General features: G+C 49.3%; 1 protein-coding gene across 1 annotated transcript in view; it reads right to left on the bottom strand.

The window, feature by feature from the left end:
* KSR2 (kinase suppressor of ras 2) overlaps positions 1-21333 on the bottom strand; it is a 391016-nt gene that overhangs the window by 141983 nt on the left and 227700 nt on the right. The window contains exon 5 of the mRNA XM_040619875.1: positions 18968-19152. Within this exon, the coding sequence (XP_040475809.1) occupies positions 18968-19152 (185 nt within the window). The remainder of the gene's footprint in view (positions 1-18967; positions 19153-21333) is intronic.

Genomic DNA, 21333 nt, shown 5'->3' with positions numbered 1-21333 from the left:
GAGAATCCCAAGTGGACTCTGCTGAGCACAGAGCCGGACAGGAGGCTCGATCCCACCACCCTGAGATCATGACCCGAGCTGAAATCAAGAGTTGGACGCTTTACTAACTGACTGAGCCACCCAGGCGCCCTGCTGATATATATACATACATATATATATATATATATGTATGTATATATATATATATATTTTTTTTTTTTAATATTCTGCAGAAAGGAAAAACCAGTGAGAAGAACACTCAAAGCAACACCCTGAGCTCCACGGCCGCAGCCATTCACCCACCGCAAACCCCCAGTAGAGGGGTGGGGGGCTTCCCTCAAGCCCCTGCCAGCCTGGCCTCAGAACCTTTTCAGTCAGCTTCCCTGAGTGGAACAGCACTCTTCAGTTTAGAAGTCTTTTTGCCATCTGTTTTTTAAATTTAATCTTTATCTTACTACAGTGGGGGAGGCAGAGGAGGCCTCCATTTCCAGCTGGGGAAACTGAGTCTCAGAGAGGTTAAGTAACCTGGCCAACATTACATAATAAAGGATGGCAGAACCTGGCTCCTACTGGGGGTCTCGAATCCATTCAACGCTGATCCTGTCATACGCCAACCAACTGGTGCCCTTTCTGGGTTAAGAACTGCCTGGCCTAATTTACTATTAAATCAGGAAGTGGGGTGACAACAGTAAGCAAAGGGGGTTCCAGTGAAGCTGTTCAGGCTGGCAAAATGGTTTAATCTGAGGAGCCTGTTGCCACCGTGTTGCAGGCAGTGTAGACCCATGTGCCTGAGGGCGGGTGGTGACAGCTGTGTCTAAAGGACCCCCACCCCCTCCTCCACCAAGCGCCCCCATGGGCTGCCTGTCGAGATTCTCTTCCGAGGCAAACAGCCGTCCGGGGAGCCAGCAGGGCATTTTGGGAAGCAGCACTTAACTCTTTATGGTCACTGGGAGGCCATCTGCGAGGTGATCACTCGAACGCACTGACTGATGAGCAATTTCACAGCTGAGAGGAGCTCACGGCATTTTCACAAAAAGCACCCAGTTTACTCCCAGACTGATCATGCAGTCACCGGGAGACTGACTCATCAGCATGGCAGCCGCACACTTCGGGGCTGAAGATGGACCCCTTATAGACACTTGTTAGTTTCCTAGGGCTGTCATAACAGAGTGCCACCATCTGGGTGGCTTAGCACAGGAGAAAGGCATCCTCGTCGTCTCGGAAGCTGGAAGCCTGGCATCAGGGTGTCGGCAGGACCAGGCTCTCTCGGAGACTCCGTGGACTCCTCCCTTGCTTCTTCTGGTGTCGGCGCTGGCCGTCAGTCAGTCCTCGGGGTTCCCGGGCTTGCAACTGCATCCCTCCCATCTCTGCGTCCGTGGTCACGTGGCGTTCTCCTTGTGTGTTTCTGTCTCTGTGTCCAAACGTCCCCGTCCTTATAAGGACACCGGTCATTTTGGATTAGGGGTCCACGCTACTCCCTCATGACCTCATCTTAACTTCACTAATTATATCTGCAACAACCCCAGTTCCAAATTAGTTCACATGCTGCGGTACTGGGGGGTCAGGACCTTGACATATCTGTGAGGGGAACTCATTTTCACCCGTGACAGACACACCTGTCAGGTAGCAGAACTTGCCACTGAAGGGAAATGCAGAAATAGCACAGGTGAGGTACAGTACCGGAGCCTGAGGCTTGAAAGTCTCCCCCAGCACTGCGATTAAACCTCAGATACCAAACTATCACTCCTGCTCACACCTCCCCCACCCCCGCTCCATCCACAGACTCTCATGCACCCGTAACCCATCCAATGCGTTCGGCACAGGGGTTCCTTCTGCCTTAAATGCACGTCATCTGGCTAACCCTTCAAGTCTCTGTGAGTGGCTAGGTTAGGTGTCCTTGCTCCCCTACCGTCATTGCTCCCCTGTTTTAATTCTCATAGCATCCCAGGCATCCACTCACCACCACCATAACTGGCTCTGTTATATCTGTCTCCCCTCGCGGTCTGGATGCTCCGTGAGGATGGAGATCTTGAATGTCTAGTCATCCCCGTATCCCTGGTGCCCGCACAGGGAGAAGGCACTCAAAAATATTTCTGGTTGGGTGGACAGATGGAGGGATGAGTCTTAAAGTCATCAACTCAAGAGTTACATTGTTGGGAAAGCCATACTTCCTGGATACAGATTTTCCTGCTCTCTGCAAGTTCACTTTATGCCACTTTGTTTTTACAAAAGACCTGCATTAGGACCTGTGTTCGCTAAGGGAAAGAAATCCAAAGAGGACTTTTGCTTTTACAAAATGCTCATTACTTCTCTGCTTCACACCATTTTGACTCACAAAAGGTTTCACAGGAATGTTCTACAGGGGAACCTGTAAATCCAAAGCTCCCTCCAGGACTATAGAGCCGGCTCTGTTGTGTAAGGAAAAGCGGACAAAAGGCCTGGATCTCAAGGTAAACATGTTTGACCCCAGCCCTTCCTCCCTCTTGGTGATGCTGAGACAGTCACATAACTTCCCTGGACCATATTCTCCTCTTTTTCAAAGTAAGAAACTCAGATGCTGCCTTCTCCCACAGCTGTTATGATGAGGACTGCACCCCCTGCCACCTACAGATGTTAAATCCCTATTGGGGTTGGGAAGGGTCTCTAATTTGTCGGGGACTTGTCAGCCTTGGGATGGCTAAACTCAGTCAGGAATCGGGACTTTTGGAAAATATTCTCCCTTCTAAGGGCCCCTCGTTTCCCATTCATTCATAACATTTACAGAAATGTCTAGTGTAGCAGTTTCCAAATTGAGTTTCAAAGAAGGGTCCCAGGGTCCTCACTGTCAGGGGACAGGAGGAAGGGATGGGGACAGGATGCTAGGCCCCCTACTGCATACAACCCAGAAACAACTCCACTTTTATCTGCTGATTCATATATTGGGGGTTTATGCAAGATGCTTTTAGAAGAACGGGTTTGTTTCTAAATAAGATTAATCATCAACCTTTAGAACTCCAATCTCGAGACAGGGTTCCTGACTTGCATTTTATGGACCAGTAAATGTAATCAATAGGGGACTAGAGTTGCCAATGTTTATTTCCAAGGAAAGAAACTACATAAAAAACAACCGCCATCTATATAATTACCCATCATTTTATTTTTGAAAGGACATTTAACACCGAAAAGATATGAAGGATATTATCTCCAACCAAAGGGTTATTTATTTAGTTCACAAATACTGTTTCTTGTTTTAATTTTCTCACCCTGCTGGCGTCTGGTTGAAAACATCACCAGGTTCCAAGTCTGGTCTTGGGGCGCATGAGGGGGAAGGGGCTGGTCTCTGTGCCCTAAACGCATGGGAGCTTTTTGTTAAATCTCCACCCTGAGAAAGTGGGTTGGGAATGCGATTCAGATACAGCGGACCCCATAGAGCCCGCACTTCGAACTACCAGAGTCTTCTCTTGTCCTACATCTTAGGTATGGGGTCAATAACTTTATTCTGACACTGCCACGCAGCGCCTGACTTGCCAGGTCCTCCCTGAGCATCTGCTGAATGAATGAATGACCCTCAGGTGGGGAGTGGTGGGTATTTTCGGCCCTCTGGACAGCTGTCAAAGTCTCCTCATTGGCCCTGTCCCCACCGCCTGATCTGTCTGTCATCTGCCCCAGGAACCACAGCTCCGTCTGCGTGTCACACCTGCCCGCCAACCCACCCACTTCCCCCACCTCTGCAAATGTGCATTCCGGGACTTGAGCAGATGCCTCGGGGCCAGAGCGGGCAAAGATGCAGCAAGGGGACCCGATAATCTGACAGTCGTCAGTGTGCTAGGAAGCAGGAAGAGTGCCGGTGGACTATGACCCCAGTGGGGCCCCAGCACCTGTAAATTACATGGAATCGCCTCACAGTCCAGAGCCTGCCTCCTATTTATTTTGGGGACTTGAGAGGAAGAAAGAAAGTGGGCAGTACCTACACGGAAGTTGTAGGTGTTCCGAAAATCCTGCAAGAGCTAAGCTTTCTCCATATAGGATAGCTCCCGAATTTGCTGGCTACTCCCGCTGGGTCAGGGGTTCTTGACCTTGGCTGCATGTTGCAATTACCCAGGGAGCTTTAAAAAAGTACTGCTACCTGGGCCCCACCCTCCATCAGGTTTTATGTCATTGGACCGGGGTGCAGCTTGGGAATCAGAATTTTGAAAGCACCCCCCACCCCCAGTGATCTGAATGTACAACCGAGGTTGGAACGACCAGTCTAGAAGCAGTTTCTTCTTATTTCATGGCCAGATGAAAAGCAATAGTGAAGGGGAAAAGAGAGATTCCTGATACGCTCTGAAATGGGAATCTCAAATAAGCAGAAAAGGTAGTACTTGTCAAATAGGTTCATGACCCTCTTCTGAACTAGTAATCACTCATACTTCCCTCTGGCTACCCAATGAGAGAAGCAGGTGCCCTACCCACAGGGCAGTGGGCTTTTATAGGGGGCAGTTTTTGATCATGCCTGCTCAGGAGCCCTATGCTGGGAGTTATATCCCCCTGGTGTTCTTTGGAGATCCATTCCCCTTAATCGCAACCCAACTGGATTCCACTCCATGGATGCAAGAATGGGCCAGTGATTCAGCCACACAAGTGTATTCCATCTAACTGACTAGAGTGGTCAGTTGAGGATAGACCTGGGTGTGCCCCCCAATCAGAGCAAATACTGAAATTTTTTCCTGATGCACTTAGATCTGTAAAGATGGAAGCCTAGAACAACAATGGGCCACCACAAATGGGGAACCTAACTAAGAATGAAACCCACAAGGAAGAAAGCAGGACTGTGAGATAAAGGAAGAAAATGCCCAGGTGATACTTAGCTCCTGGATCCAGCCATACCTGAAAGCCTTGCTTTTATCTAGATTTCTTTTTTTCAGTACATGAACTAGCAATTTCCTTTTTATTTGCTGAAGCCAGTATGTGATGAGCATCTATGACTTGTACCAGAAAAAGCCCTGACAAATGCAATCTTGAAGGGTCTCCAAGCTAGGTATCCCTCTTTTGCCAATATCCCCCCACTCCTCTGGCCAGGTTTTGTGGGATTTCCAAGAGGGAAAGAAATTGGGTGAGGATAGACTGCTTCCTCGCTCTAGACCTCTGGATCCCCTCATACCATACATTTACTTTCAGAATTAAGTTTACGCGTGTGCAGTGTTTCTTGGGAAAACCTCTATTTCATAGTCTACCTCCACACCCATTGTCCCTAAAAACAGAATCCCAGACTACTGGGAAGAGGCTGTAATGGAGCAGTTACCTCAGTGTGGATAGGCTGAGCCGTACCCATGGTGGTCCCTGACAGAGGAAACAGGGCCTTGGCTAAAGCCATTCTCGTGAGGGCCAAAGGTGAAGTTGCCTCATTAAACAAAGTAGAATGAAAAGCTTCACCAAAAACCACACTCCTCTGGCTTCTGCAAGACCAAATCCAGCACTGAAAATAACTGCATCTCCTAGAATGGATGTGTGTGTGTGTGTGTGTGTGCACACACATGCACGCACAAAACATACCTAATATGTACAAACATTAGCAACATTACATAAATAACAATTGCTGATATTTATTACCTATTCCCTACATGCCTTGCACTGTGTTAGGTCACATGCATTCTCTCATTTAATCTTGCCTTCGCCCTATGAGGGAGATCTGACTATTCTCCTAACTTCATAGGTGAGAAACGGAGGCTCAGAGACATCACCTACCCAAGACCCCAGAGCCTGGAGGGGGCAGAGCTGGGATCTGAAACCAGGTCTTGTTTAGCTCCTAAGTCTAAGCAAAATCTGGCCTACCACCTGTATTTATAAATAAAGCTTTATTGAAACATGGCCCTGCCCACTCCATTATGTAAGGCTGTCCTTTAGAGGGAAAGTAGCCAACCCCTGGCACTGGCCTAACCATTCCCATGGTATTTTAGAGTCTGTAACAGCTGACATGTGTCATTGGCTTATTTGATCCTCACTGCAGATCTGTGAGGACAGGGAGACTTCGCCATCATTAGCACATTTTATAAACAGGAAAACAGAGAGGTGAGGTGACAGTCTACGGCAGCCCGTGCTTTCTCAACAGCAGCATGCTGCCTCCAACCCCAGACAGCCCTGGCCCTGGCCCTGTTTGGGTGACTAACCCAGTTAGCCTCCCAGAGAGAGCCACTGTGGGAGGCAAGGTCAGGGCCCTGAGGTGCTGGCACCACTCACAGCAGCTCCTGGGGCCTCCAGAGCACGGTGAGACCAAAGGCTGCTGGGAAACAGGAAATAATGCTCGCAGCAGGCTGGGTGTGCCAGTGAACACCTAAGGGCCTAGACTCAAGGGTCTGTTGTGATAGGATCAGCAAGGGTGTTCATCCGAGGGGGCACGCCAGCCCCGGCCCCAGATAGGACACCTCTGCCATCTGCTCCTCACTCCCTCTCCACAGCCCTTAGCACCAAATGCTAGGCCTTCCTCCCACGGGACAGGTGCTCTGGTTTCTGGGGGTGGGGAGTGGTCCTCCCTCCCTCTAGCACTCCCCACAACGTTCAGATTCCCTCTAGCAAGGAACAAGGCACAGGGTGGCCGGCAGAGCTCAGGAGGCTGGGGAAGATGGGTCACCAGAGACAGGAGGGAGAGGAGAGAGAGAAAGGGATGGTGAGAGGCAAAGGGAGAGAAAGAGATGAGAGACAGACAGACGTAAAGACAAACAGAGGAGGAGAGCAGGGGAGAGTAAACAGAGAAAGGAGCAGGAGGGGGTGATGGATGCGGGTGCCAAGTGCCCACCCATGTCTGTCTGGCGATGCCCTGACTTGCAACAGAGTGAAGAAATGCTTTAACACGGGCTGCAAACAGAGCAGCATGGGGCCTGGTGAGCCGCTTCCCACTTTTATCCCCAGCCAAGAAGAATGTGGCCTGAGATGAAAAGCAGGTTCTCAGATCCTGCCCAGCAGCTGGTAGGGCCCGGGCATCTGAGCAAGGGTGTAGCGGGTAATCAGCCCAGACCCCGGCCACCATTGGGGCGGGGGGAGTGCTGGGACGAGGCCATCTGAGGGCTAGGAAGCAGTCTGTTATTTGGAGAAAAGGACTCTCCCCATTCAAAAGGAGAAACAGAGAAGTAAAATGCCCAGAATCAGAGTTTTCACAGCTGCCTCCTAGGAGCAAATGTGTAGCAGGAAGGATGTGTGGCATGTGAGTGACAGTGGAGGTCAGGAGGGGAGCTCAGGAGCACCATTCTGAAGATGGGAAGAAAGGCTGACCCCACCGCTTTGAAGAGCAAGGTTTCTAAGACAAGAACGAGCAAAGGACATGCCAGCTATGGCATGTATGGTCCCTAGTTGGTGGCCCCCCCATACCAATGTTGCTTAACCTATGATAGAATTTTTAAAGCATTTCTTTTGTTGCCAGTATGTTAAAAATTGTGTAACTGCCCACAGAAATCTATGTGTCTGGCTCGTCTTGGGAAATCGGGATCATCTGGTGACACTCTGTCCCCTTCCCATAGAGTAACAATTGGCTGGAAGTGAGTGGTGACCGCTTTTCCTTAGAAGGGGTGGGTGCTCTGTGTTTTTCCACAGTCCTCACCTCTCCCTACTGCCCCACGCCAAGTGCATTCTTCCCCCCTGATGTCCTCAATTCAGATTTACTGAGGAATGACCAGACCCCCAGCAGAAGGCATTGGGCTTTAGTTATTCATTGAAAACATACTTTTCAGCATCTACGATGTGCCAGGCCTTTAGGATGCAGCCGTGAACAAGACAGACAAAACACCACCTTTATGGAGCACACAACCCGGTGGAGGAAGTTGACCTTAATGCAGTCACACTTTATCTTCTATAGTCTTCACAACAACACTGTGAGGACAATATGACTATACTCACTTTACACACCAGGAAACTGAGGCTTGAGGGTTATCTCGTGTTTAGTGAAGTAGGCATTTATGTTTAAGGGCGTCTGAGACTATTTAACAATCGTTATGGGATGGGCACTGGCCAATCAGAACACACGTCCAGCCAATCAGAACACAGGCCCAATCAGGAGATATGCTCAGCCAATCAGAACACACTCCCAACCAATCAGAACACAAACCCAGCCAATCAGATTAAGTAGCGTTACAAATGCGTAACAGCCGAACGTCTGCACCGCCTGTCTGTATTGCTTTTCACCGGGCAGGGATAATGACTTTCTGCCCATCTGAACAATTTCTAGTTTTCAGATGGTGGTCAGTGACCTCCCAACAATCAACCCTCCCGTGAGATGGGCAGATAATCACTGATGTGCCCATTTGCCAGATAAGGAAACCAGGGCTCAGAAATGTTGAGCGATCTAACAAGGGCCACATCGCCAGGGGTAGCAGCTTTGGGAGGAGAACCCAGATCTCCCAAACCCTGGCCCAGAGTTTTTGTCTGTGTCTTACGTGGCTTCTAACCAACCAGACTGCAAGTTCTCCGAGGTCAGGGACTGCAGCAGACATTTACTTGATGCCTTGATGATACTCAGTGCTATGGTCTGGATGTCTGTGGTCCTCCGAAATTCATATGTTGAAATCCTAACCCCCAATGTGATGGTCTTAGGAGGTGGGGTCTTTGGGAGGTCCTTGGGTCATGAGGGTGGGCCCTCATGAATGGAATTGGGCACATATAAGAGAGGACCCAGAGGGCTTGCTGGCCCCCTTCCACCATGTGAGGATACAGTAAGAAAACACTGGCCAGGGGACGGCCCCCCCCCCCACCAGAACACGACCATGCTGGCCCCCTTCATCTTGGACTTCCCAGCCTCTAGAACTATGAGAAATAAATGTCTGTTGTTTATCAGCCATCCAGTCTGTGGTGTTCTGTTATGGCAGCCCTAATGGACTAAGACACTTAACATATCAGGAACTCAATCAATACTTATGAGTCCATTCAGATAGGGTGGTGGGTGGGGTGATGTCCAGCAGAAACCAATGAGGATCAAAATTGACCAAAACCCAAATACCATACAGTAGTATTGATGACCACAGCACTTAGGTAGTGCTTTCTATACACCTGGCACGGTGCTCAGCATCCTTTCATTTCAGCTTAGTAACCATTCCACAAGAAAGGCATATTATGCCCATTTTAAAGATGGGGAAACTGAGGCTCATGGATGTTAGGTAATAAATAGCACAGGTAAGAAACAAACCCAAGCTTGTCTGACTCTCAGCGTGGTGTCTTGGGATGCTGTTTGTCTTGGGAATGGCACTGAGGCTCTCCCTGGCACCATGGGTTAACCTTCTCTGATAGGCTCTGTGCTCCCTAGACTCCCAAAGAATGTCAGAGGGATAGTAAGGAGACTCCTTCCCAGGGGTCACAGAGAAACACAATCCGAGGGAGGTGCTTGGAGAACTGAAAGGGTTTTCTGTACAATGGGGAGACATGTCCCCACTAATTTAGATAATGAACTAATTTGGCCAGGGGGATATTCCTAAAAACTCCTAGGACAGGGACCCCCATTATTCATTGTTACTCTAGTGGACACTGGTTATCAGCTTCCCTGGCATTCATTTTTCATTCTTAGACAAAACCCACAATTTCTAAGCCCAGAAGTAAAGCCAATAAGCTAACCTCCCACATGTTTGACCCCACTGATTGGTTTAGAGGTGAGCACATGGTCAAGCTGGTTGAATCAGTGAATCTCAGACCTAAACAATCTCACTCTTCTATTCTGGACCAGAGCAGGGAAGGGACTTCTGGGGTCTCTTACCACTACATGGAGCCTAAAAGTGAAACCATCCTGGAGAAGAGCCAAGTCAAGAGATACAGAGAGACTGAGACCTGACCTGAACTGAGCCCCTTGATCCAGCCATACCTGAAGCCTACAAAACCTCTGGGCTTTTCAGTTACATATGCCAATAAATGACCTTCACACTAAAAAAAAAAAAAGAAGAAGAAGAAGAAGAAGAAGAAGAAAAAAGAAAAAGCTCAACTTGGATTGTTTGTCACTTGTAAGTGTCAAGCTCTATGTTAGTACTGTTAGTACTACCACCACTGTGCAGTGAAAAGACCTGCTTGTTTCCCATCAACAAAATGGTTTTTGGCAGTTTTGCTTGAGTGCCTGTTTCTTTGGTCAGTTAAGGCAGGAGACCAACCATAACATCCCAAAGACTGCATCAAAGTCCAACAACTTCAGTTCCTGCCTTGATGACACCAAATTCAGCCAGCTCTGCAGCTCTGGAGGGTGACAGAACCCTTTCTCCTTTGTCCTCTAGATCCTGAGTAGCTGAAGGCTCATAGTACTGGCTGCAGAGTGAATGCTCAAAAACGTTATTGTCCATTCAAAAATATTTATGTGTGCAGCTCCATGCAAGGCACGATGGAGACAGTAACAAGTGAGAGCAATGTGGTCACAGCTCTCGTGGAACTGATGCTGGGGGAACAGGACACTGAACAAATACTCATATAAATAAACAGATGGCCATGGATTGTGATAAGTGTTTCAGAAGGAAAGTGCGAGAGGTGAGAGAAGATATAACTGATATAACTTGGGAAGTTAGGAAATGCTTTCCCAAGGAAGTAGTGATTGAGACGAAGTGACAACAATGACAGAGTGTCCAGTCACCTGTGGGTTGAAAAAAGGACAAAATGCTGTTCACTTAAGATCATGGTAGAATCTTAACCTGGGTTTGGGGGCCAGATCACTTTGGTGGACTGGATGGGGAAAGATCTATTTGGAGACTACTGAATAGTTTGGACCAGGGTGTGATGATGGAGGAGGAGATGAAAAAAACTGGAAGAACAGAACTCACAGTCTATAACCCATGGGGCAAATCTGGCCCCTTGCCAGAGTTTTTAAATAAAGTTTTATTGGAACACATCCACACCCGCTTTATTGGAAGACAGTCTATGGCTGCTTCGTGTTAGATGGCAAAATGGAGTAGTTGTCACAGAGACCATATGGCCTGCAGATCTGAAAGTATTTCCTACCTGGGCCTTTACAGAAAGTTTGCCAACCACGATTTAGAAGGTCAACTCAAGAAGACTTGGAAATGGGGCATCATGGAGAGGAAGGGCCCAAGATCACACCTAGATAAAATACAGACTTGCTCAATTGGGTAGATGTACAAGACGGGGCCACTAGGGATGAATTAGTTTTATTGGGGAGGGGAACAAATTTGATCAAAACAACCCACCATACCCTGACCCACTGTCTCACGGAAATGAAGTCAGGCCAGATTATGTACAGACAGCACATGCAACTTGGGAGTCTGAAGGTACCACGGTTTCTACTCTCGGCTCTGATGTGCTGTGTAACCTGAAGCTATATGCTTGGATTTCTCCTCTTGGCCTATTGGTTCTTCATCTATAGACTAGGGATGCAGGAACCCGGGCAAGGAATATGAATTCCAGGTGCACACTGCTTAGCTCTATAGTAACATTACTTGCTATTTCTTTCCTCGTTGCTCTGAAATCCGTGGAAGTACTCACCCGGGGTGGGGGGGATGTTACTGGGACAAAGGTACAGTCAGACATACGTCCTGATGACAGGCAATGGGACTGCCCACGCCGACAGAGCGTACCTGACCGAGGATCAGGACTCATTCCAAAAGGTATAAATGACCCCCTGGCTACTAATGCCAACCACTTCCCGACCAATTTTTGTTGCCACAGTTCCTGGTGGGAGCAATCATAACAAAAGGTCTAAGGTTGTCTATTGCATGCTGAGCCCAAATGGTTTGTGCTAGGGCAAAACTGCAAAATTATAGAGAAGAAAGGCCTGATGATAAAAACCCAGAAGTTGCCTCGCCTAGAACATTGATAACCATATGCGTGCACCACACACACATACACACACACACACAGAGCCCTCTGTACGCACAAAAGGTGTCACCTTCCTCTAGAGCACGTTCAGTAGCAGCAGAGCCTATAATTTTGCAATCATCTTGGCCCAAGGGAGAAAGCTATTCGTTGGATATCAGGAGATCCAGCTTCAAACCCGACTCAAACCCTGGAAAAGTTCCTTCTACTTTCTCCCCTCAGTTTCTCCATCTGTAAAATAAGGGCTTGGACTCAGTGATTTCTGAGCCCCCTATCAGTTCTGATCTCTATGATTTTAGAACAGCAGTTAAAAATTGGGAGCCCCAAGACCGAATACAGCACACCAACTTGCGGGATTATTTAATACTGCGTCAAACAGGGTTAAAAGATTTTTCATTGGGTGCTAGCATTTTAAAATTGGGAGATTTCTCCTAAAAGTCATGGTCTCAGGGCACCTGGGTGGCTCACTGGGTTAAGCATCTGCCTTCGGCTCAGGTCATTTTCTCAGGGTCCTGGGATCGAGCCCCTTGTCGGGCTCCCTGCTCAGCGGGGAGTCTGCTTCTCCCTCTCCCTCTGCCCCTCCCCCCCAGCTCGTGGTCTCTCTCTCTCTCTCTCTGTCTCAAATAAATAAATAAAATCTTGAAAAAAAAAAAAGTCATGGTCTCTGACTTCTTTGGAAAAATGCAAACACCAGGTCCACGAAGAGGGGATGCACTGAGAAGGACACACCCCCACGTAAGTAGACATCATGCCAAAACCGCACAGCCTGGGTCTAACATGGAGAACCATGGACAAACCCAAAAGGAGAAACATTCTGTGAAGAACCTGGTCCCCGCTCTTCACAGACGTCGGAGTCACAAGCAACAAAGAAAGGCTGAAGAACAATGCAATCCTGACACGAGAACTTGAAGGAATACGTAATCCTGGATTGGATCCTGTACCAGAGAACTGCATTGCCACGAACGGTGCTATGGGGACAATCGCCGAAATAGGAATAAGGGTCAATGGAAGTCTTGAGTCAGTGTCAAGGTTGCTGAAGCTGGTACCTCTGTGTGGTTACGTAAGAGTATAGACAACCCAGTCCCAGATGGTTCACAAAAATGAGAGAGAAAACGAGGCGGGGGATTACAGAGAAAGCAAAGGCAAGCAAATGTTAAAAATGGATGACTCCCAGGAAAGAGGGTACAGGAATCCTTTGTAGCGTTCTTGCAAATTTTCTATAAGTTTGAAATTATTTCAAAATGAAATATGAAAAAAAAAAAAAAGGCCGTCGTATAACCGAGCGATCCTCAAATGTTGGTGTGCAGGTTTCACCAAACCCTGGAGGTCTGGTGAAAATTCAGGTTGCTGGCCCCTCCCCAGAGCTTCTGATTCAGTAGGTCTGCAAGGGGGAAAGTAAGAGTTTGCATTTCTAACAAGCTTTCAGGTGCTGCAGACGCTGTTGGCCTGGGACACACTTTGAGAAGCCCTCGTACAACCTAGCTTAACCAGTGGAAGTGACTATCAAAAGAACAAAACGCAGAAGGAATTGCTAAAACGCAGGACTGAGGGGCGCCTGGGTGGCTCAGTCGGTTAAGCGTCTGCTTTCGGCTCCCCGGTCATGATCCTGGGATCCTGGGATTGAGCCCCTCATCAGGCACCCTGCTCAGTGAGGAGGCTGCCTTTCCCTCTCCCTCTGCTGCTCCCCCTGCTTGTTCTCTCTCTCTCAAATAAGTAAATCAAATCTTAAAAAAAATAAAATAAAAAGCAGGATTGACAGAGGGATGGTACAAAGGACTAGTGTTCTTCATCAGGAACCTTTTTGGATTTTATGTGTCTCCGGGAATACACATTTTAATGCCTAGAAGCGCCTAGACCAGCACCTACCTGGAAAGTAGCAGACGGTCCGTATGTGTTAGGGACCTGCCTGCTGGTATCTGAGTTTCTAAAATACAGCAAAGATGCCAGGCAACAAGGGTTGCCTGCTGGAGGGGGACGGGAGGAGGAGCAGCACTTTTACCTGCTTGCTCTGGGGGTAGAAACATTCTTCGGGGCACTCCAATGCGATATATGGGTTCCCCCTTGAAACTGTCACCACTGAGTCAGGTCAGACACGGATTTCTCAAAATCTCAAAATTGTGAGCCGAGAACATGGCTCAGGCAGCCAACTTCTGTCAAGACATTCACTTCTCTGTCCTCTTCCGGGAGGTAATGAACCTTAGCCTCAAGCCTCATTAAACCCCATTATATAATCACCCCCATCCCGGGTCTCTTTATAACCCTTCCAGTGGCTGGTTTCTCGGGGCTACGAAGTTCAGCTTCATCGGTCTTTATTGCTACCTGCTGCCTCCCTCAACAAATCAGCCTTCTGACTCAGCCTCAAGGCACACGGGGCCAGGCCCTCAAGTGAGGGTCAACTCTCTGTCGCCTTGTGCCCAAGAAAAAGCACGGGAAATGCTAGGCAAAGAGATGAGGAGAGCGCACGGTGAGACAGGGCAAGGTGAGGGCACGCCGTCTTTCAAGGCACCGCACGAAGGACAATATTTTCTAAGACTGGGGCCTTGTATAAAACTCCAGCTGGTGCTATTAAGGACCAAGAAGGGGCCGTCTGGGAATCATCAGTCACTTTTCCCTTTGCTAGCTGCTGCCCTGAAGTCCTAGACCCCCACAGACAGCTAATAAAGGAACACCCGGAACACTGCACGTGGTAGAAAGTAGCCTGTCATTCCTCATCTTCTACCAAAGATGTCCGGGATAAATGAGTTGCAGAAGCTGTCGGTAACTCATTCCTCTGGCTGCTCTCTGCAGCTGCCTGCCCCCGCCCCAAGCACAGCGACCACCTGGGACAATAGATCCCCTGCATATCAACACTGGAGTCTGGGCGGGGGGGCGCGGGTAACAAATTGTCAGCCAGTGTGGGTGCTGTTCTCCGAGTGCGCACAGCGTGCTGATAAACAAGAGGCATCCTTGGAGCAAGGCTGACCCCCACAACACAATCCCCCAATGAGACCAGGATGCCAGGGAGGAAACCGGGCGGGACAAATTAAGGTCCCTATTTGATGAGCAAACAGGTCTCAGCGAAGACAGCATGGCAGCTGCAGGCCTCAGCATTACAGAATGGGGAATTCAGAATGAGCGCAAACTCCACTTCCTACCTGCCCTTGTGATCTTGGGCCAGCTACTCAAACCCTCCCCGCCTCAGTTTGTTCATCTGCAAAATGGGGATAAGAATAGAAACTAGCTGATGGAGAACTGGGAAGCTAGTATAATACAAGTAAATTGTTTTGCCTGAATCAACAGTGCCCGCAACCCTGTCAATACACAATAAATGCCAATTGCTATTACTATCATCATTTTCATCATTGTTACAAGTTATCCCAGCATAGGACAAGCAGCAAGAGCTGCCAAACCTACCCTTCATTGAGACTTAGCGCTCTAACCACCAGCCCCTGTGCTGGGAAACTTACACCCATTCCTCGTTTTGTCCTCGCTACATCCTTGGCAGGTTGAAATAGACTCAGGGCGTTCGGTGAGTGCCCAACGATATGACAGCAACCACTTAGTTGCTATACTCCCCAAATCACTTCCACCAGCCGGTAATGAACGAGGATGAGTCATCACTCCTTCCCATCTAGACAGCATTTTTTCATTCTGTAGAAAACTCTTTATTGGGATTTATAGCGGCAGCCTGATACCCTACAAGGAGCCACCAGCACACAGCTGCTTGGACCCAAATTGGTCCATGGGTAGAGGGCATCCAATCAGACACCATCTGGGCCATGCGGCACGCCCCAACGAAATACAGAATAAATGCAGCGAGGATGGGGAGATCACTCCATTGTTCTCTACGTCTTTGGGAGGTAGGTCCACTCCTGAGTCACCACCTTCCATGTCGAGCTGTAGCATTTAATAACTTGTGCTTTGTCCATAGTTAGCCTTAGAGAAAGGTTCCTCTAAGTTGGGGCTCCTGCCACTTCTTCCCTCCCCCTGCTCATCACTCCCAGACCAGGAATGTAAGCCCACGGAGGTGAAGTCTTTCTCACGACCCATCAGAGGGGCTGGGTACCCTGAGGGTCTGAGTCTTGGCCACTCTACCGCCAGATCTGTCTAATGCTGTCCCCAGGCGCCTAAGCAGAGGTAACAATATGGCGGATCACCACTCTTCACATGTAGCCATGGCCAGAACTAACAGGGACAAAGGGGCAGACTGACTCAGCCTGGCAGGGACGCAGCATCAGGGGCTCCCTCCACTGGGTCAGAGGGAGGAAGGCCGGCACTGGGACCCAAAGACAGAAAGGTCTCTTCCGAAGGTCAGAGTAGGGGGAGAACAGGACTATTACAAGCAAGACAGAGCTAGAGCCTGACCCATGTGTCCTCCCAAGCGCCCCAGCCCACAGTCCTCAAACCAGCACTCTAAGTGATCAGAAGATTTGCCCAGGAAAACCTCACTGGTTAGCCTTAGAATCACAGCATTTCTAAGCTCTGGACTGGACCCTTGTGGAATCTTTTATTATACAACTGGGGAAACTGAGACCCAGACAGAGAAAGGATTTTGCTTCACCAAAGAGCAGGGATGCAGGCTAGAGTTGGATTGGGATTCAAAACCTACCACGTGGGCAAGATCATTCGCCCTTTTGAGCCTCAGTTTCCTTATCTATAGAATGGGAATTAGAATGCCTGCCTCAATTGTTTGTGGTGAGTTTTAACTGTGACGAGGCAGGGACAGAGGTCACACAAGCAATTGGCGGCATCACAGAGACTCAAACCGAGAGCTTCTCGTTTCCTAACCTGGAGCCTATTCTACCCTCTGTTTCTGTCATTTGTTAGGATCAATGGAAACGGGACTGGTCCATGGGATTCCGGCTAATATTTGGGGTACACCCTCATTCTCCTACAGAGACTCAAATGTGACTTTTCTCCCTTTTGGAAGATCAGAGGGCGACCTCTCTGCCTCCAAGGACCAGGAGGGTCCAGAGAGCCAACTATGCTTCTCCGGCCTCTTAGTGCTCAAGGCTGATTTTCATTAAGGACTTTGTTGCTGCCCACAGGCAAGGGGAGAAGCGTCTCCTCTCCCATGGAGACCAGGGCAGGCAGGATAAGTTGGAAGCCACAGTGAATCCTCACAGAACTTTCTGACAGGAGAGGAGGGGTCTAAATGTGCAAGTCCGTGGTTTTTGAAGCAAGCTGAAGATGTTTCTATCCTGGACGGAGCGAAAGTACAGAACTGTGGTCCAGCCCCCAGAGACAGCGATGCCCAGAGACAGATGGCGGCTGGAGGCAGCCTCCCAGCCTCAGGCCAAGGTAAATTCCAAGCACTCTTAGGACCACGGGGAAGCGTGGGGAGGGGGGACTGAAAGGCATTTACCCATAGCTCCCAAATTAGTCATAAAGTCAGAGGATGTAAACGCTGCCAGGGAAAAGGAGCTAATTAACATCGCCACGCCAGCTACCATGTATTAAGCACTAAATGTGTACCAGACCCTGTGCAGATGACTTGATGTCCGATCTAATCCCCACAACCACCTATGGAGGGCATCTATTGTGAGCCCCATTTTACAGATGAAGAAACTGAGGCTCAGAAAGGCTCTGCACTTGCTCGGGGTCAGGCACGCTGCTCAAAAAGACACAGAGCTGGGACTGGCCCCCAGCATCTCCCTTCCGGGCCATGACATCCTGTCTCACCCGCTGCTATGACACATTTGATACGTCATCACCCCCCTTGTCCTTGTCTGGGCTCCCAAGCCACCCTCTGACTGCCACACAGGCCCACCCCCAGCGAGTAGCTCTGGTCTGACAGTGATTTCTCTCGACAAATGAATAAATCGGCCTTCTGGTGTTGATACGTGTCATGAGTGCTATTTTAGTTTGCTTGATTCAGGGCCTGCACCCCCTGGGCCCCAAGACCAGTCAGGCTCTGGAACTTCTCCTCACTGACGTCCACATGGGTCTCTTCTGGTTCTGGACCCTTGGCCGATTCCTGCAGTGGATGCGTGATGCACACGTGTGCACTGAGTTCACCGTTCCGCCCAGGCCAACTGTCCAGCGGGGCTAAGGCAGAGCTTCTGAGCCCAACAGTCCTGCCACTGGACACCGGGCTGGAAGTTATGTGTGCAACTCCCCAGGGAGAGAAAGAAACAGATTTCTCAGTGGGTTCACAGCCTCCCTAAAAAAAATTCAGAAACCCTCACGTAAAGGTAAAGAACAGAACCCTAAATTTAGAGAAAGGCCCCCTGCTGAAGAGTTGAGGGATCTGGGATCAAATCATATGTGATGGTGACGCTTATACATTCTGGAGTTAGGAAGAACAGGCCTCAAACCCGGGCTGGATGACTCAACAGCTGCGTGAGTTTGCCAAGTTCTTTCACGTCCCTGAGCCTCTGTTTCCTCATCTGTACAATGGGGATAACTCATCTGCACAACGGCTTGTTGTAAGAACCAAATGAGGCCATGCGTGTAGGCGATGAGCATATACAGGTGCTCAGGAAACATCGCTTATCATTTATCAGAGCAGTCTGATCACCCCGTGGCTGTACTGGGGGCCCACGTTTATTCCCTCCCTGTTCCGGCAGCCCCTCCTCCTCCCGAATTCCCAGTCCATAAAAGTCGATGTCTGAGCTGGAGGGCTGGTTGGGCTTTTTTTCAGGGCCTCCCCTCTGACCACATCTGTGCCTGTTCAGCAAAACGGGCCCCTGGGCAGAGAAGATGAAATATCTTCTGAAATCTCAGCTCTTGATCACCAGAAAGTTCCATTTCCGCTCCAAGTAATAACCACTTTGTCTCCAGCAGAAATTCGTGGGAGCAGAATGTAAACCACCCCAGGCCATGCTCAGCCCAGTTTGAACCGAAATACATCTTTGAAATGAAAGGTGATATGTGTTGACCTGAGTGGGGGGGGGGCAAAATTACAAAATTTAATCATAGTTGCTTGATCCACAGTGGCCCAAGAAAAATCCTGTGACTGGGCAGCTGAGAAGCAGAGAGAAAAAGCTGATGATTCCTTTCAAGCCCTGCATGCTTGCTTCCCTCTGTCATCCCTACACACCTGCAGGCAAAAAGAGTAGGAACGCAGGACCAATGACAACAGCCAGTCAACCTCCCAGTGCTAATTACGCCCCTTCCCTTCGAAACCATCCCAAGGGGCGGGAGTGGCGCAGGTGGGAGGCGGATGAGCCATGTTCAAAGCATTTCATGAGCATATCTCGAGAGGGAACAGGGAGCGTGCACCTGGCAGACAAGAAGGGGCAGCGGCCCTGGGGGGGTGACTTACTTGCAGAGAAGTTGGCCTCAGTGTGGACGGGAGGGGTGGAGGGCAGGAAAGGTGCATGTCCCACAAAGAAGGAGCGGAGGGAGCGCTCCGACAGGAGGGGGGAGCGCTGCTGAGAAGGAATGTTCTCGCAGCTGCCCACGCTGCTGTGAATCTTGAGGTTCAAGGGTTTGCTTTTCTTCTTGGCTCTGGAAGAGAGACAGAAGAAGAAGAGAGGGAAATGTATCCATAAGTGCACATGGAATGAGAGCCGGCAGACCCAACCTCGTTAACATGGCACCAATGTCCACTCCCCACACTGACCTGGCCAGTTGTGGCTGCTCCATCCCCCTCTTTCTCAGCTATAACCCTGTGCTAGTGCTGTCCCCATAGCCCAGAATGGCCTCCCCTTCCCTGCCTGCTTAATCCCCATCGGTCTTCTCTGACTCCACTCTGGTGTCCAGTCCTCCAGGAAGCCTTCCCTGATACTCCCTTCCCTCCTTGCCTGGGTTGGGTGTTCCTCTTCAATTCATCTACAATATTCTGAGTGTATCCCTGTGGCTGTACTTTCCTATTTTCCTGAATTTGTTCTTTTAGTTTTTGTCTCCCAAGTAAACTGTGGGTCTTTGAGGGCAATGATTCTGTATTGTTCATTTCCCTGTCCTTGGCAATTAGCACAGAACTTGGCACACAGTAGGTACTCATTAAAAGCTTATTACATGACCAAGCTGGATTATGACTGGCACTTAATCATGCTGCACTGTAATTCCTTGAGGGCAGGAATCCTGTGGTTTTCGTTGCTGAATCTCTTAGGCCCTGGCTCTGGCTCGGCACCAACTGAATGGAATGAACTTCTGCATCTGCTTTGGAAACACTTCTCCCCTTCCCAGGGTGCTTAGGGGATCAGTTTAAGACAGTGTGATTTAGAAGAGCATCCCAAACTAACCACTCTGCCCTCCCCCCACACCCCCAGGGCCCCATTCATGTCTAGCCCGGAGTTGGGCGCCACCTTGTGACCAGAGTGAACCCTCCTTGCAAACGTTCTCTCTTCTAGATGGAGAGCTCAGGAAGGTGCCTTAATTAAAGACTGGAGGCCTCGTGTTGCAATGAGCACTGGGTGTCACACGCAAACAATGAAGTACGGAACACTACATCAAAAACTAATGAAGTACTGTATGGTGACTAACATAACATAAAAAAAGAGAGAGAGACGAGGCCTCCCACACATGCAACCTAAAAGTCACCCTCTCCAGGAGGCCTGCTGCTCATCAGCTTTAAGGAATCCAAAGTGTGCCTGTGGAGTCACTCCCTCGCAGTGTTGGGCTGCCAGCCCTGCTTATTATATCCCTAGGGGTCGGCAGCAAGGCCCAGGAAGGTACTTCCCGTTATAGCCGCACACGTTAGCGGGCTCTCCCTGCCCAGAAGAGAGGGAAACAAAGGAGTGGCATTTCATTCCACAAGAGTCTCCAACGGTGGAGATTCAAAGACGCATCTACACCATGGCAGGATAATTTTGGAGTTAGACTTGCAAACTTTGGGGTCAGGGAGACCGGAGCTCAGGTCCTGATTGGGACCTCAGGAAAGTGATCTCATCTCTTTGTGCCTCAGTTTCCTCCCCTGGACAATGGGGGGAAATAACAGCACCTACCTAAGAAGGATGCCATGACAAATCTATGACAGAACGTGCTTGGCACAGGGCCAGGCACAGAGTGAGGGTTCCGGTGACCTGTTATTAACGTCACTATGAGCAGGTTAAACTGGGTGTCTGTATAGCATGGAATTAACCTGGAAGAAGCCAAAAGTTGAAGCTGAGCCAGGTTTTCCACCTGAAACATCTAGCAACTCTCAACCCACCACTATCCTTGGCAGATGAATGGATGCAGTCATACCCTCTGGCAATAGATACCATCATTATTTCCAAAACACTGACGGGAGCCTTGAGGCACTGGGCCACCAAATGACAAGGCCAGATCCCTTGTGTAAGGAGAAGCAAGTCCGACTCAGCACACGTTGAACAGTAGCTCAGTGACTGCAGAGCGTCAATTTGTTTTGCTAACTCAGGACCAGAGACGGAGAGGAGAAGGGGTATATATAAATAAATGTTAGACAGATGCATGGATCAAAAGCTGGATGGACAGATGGATGGATGGAAGGATGGACAGATGGATGAAGAGATGGAGGGGTGGGTAGATGGAAAGAAGGGTGGAGGGAAGAAGGGAAGGGAAAGAAGGAGGAAGGTAGGAAAGGTGGAAGGGTGGAAGATGGATGGATGGATGATGAAAAGGACAAAAGATGGATAGATGGATGAATGGATAAAGAGATGGATCAGAAGATGGATGGAAGGATGGATGGGTGGATGGACGGAAGGATGGATGGGTGGATGGATGGAT

The sequence above is a fragment of the Ursus maritimus genome, unplaced genomic scaffold (assembly GCF_017311325.1).
Source record: "Ursus maritimus isolate PB19 unplaced genomic scaffold, ASM1731132v1 scaffold_33, whole genome shotgun sequence".
Classification (NCBI taxonomy): Eukaryota; Metazoa; Chordata; class Mammalia; order Carnivora; family Ursidae; genus Ursus; species Ursus maritimus.
Note: the sequence above shows the minus strand (reverse complement) of the source record. Positions and strands in the feature narration are given on the sequence as shown.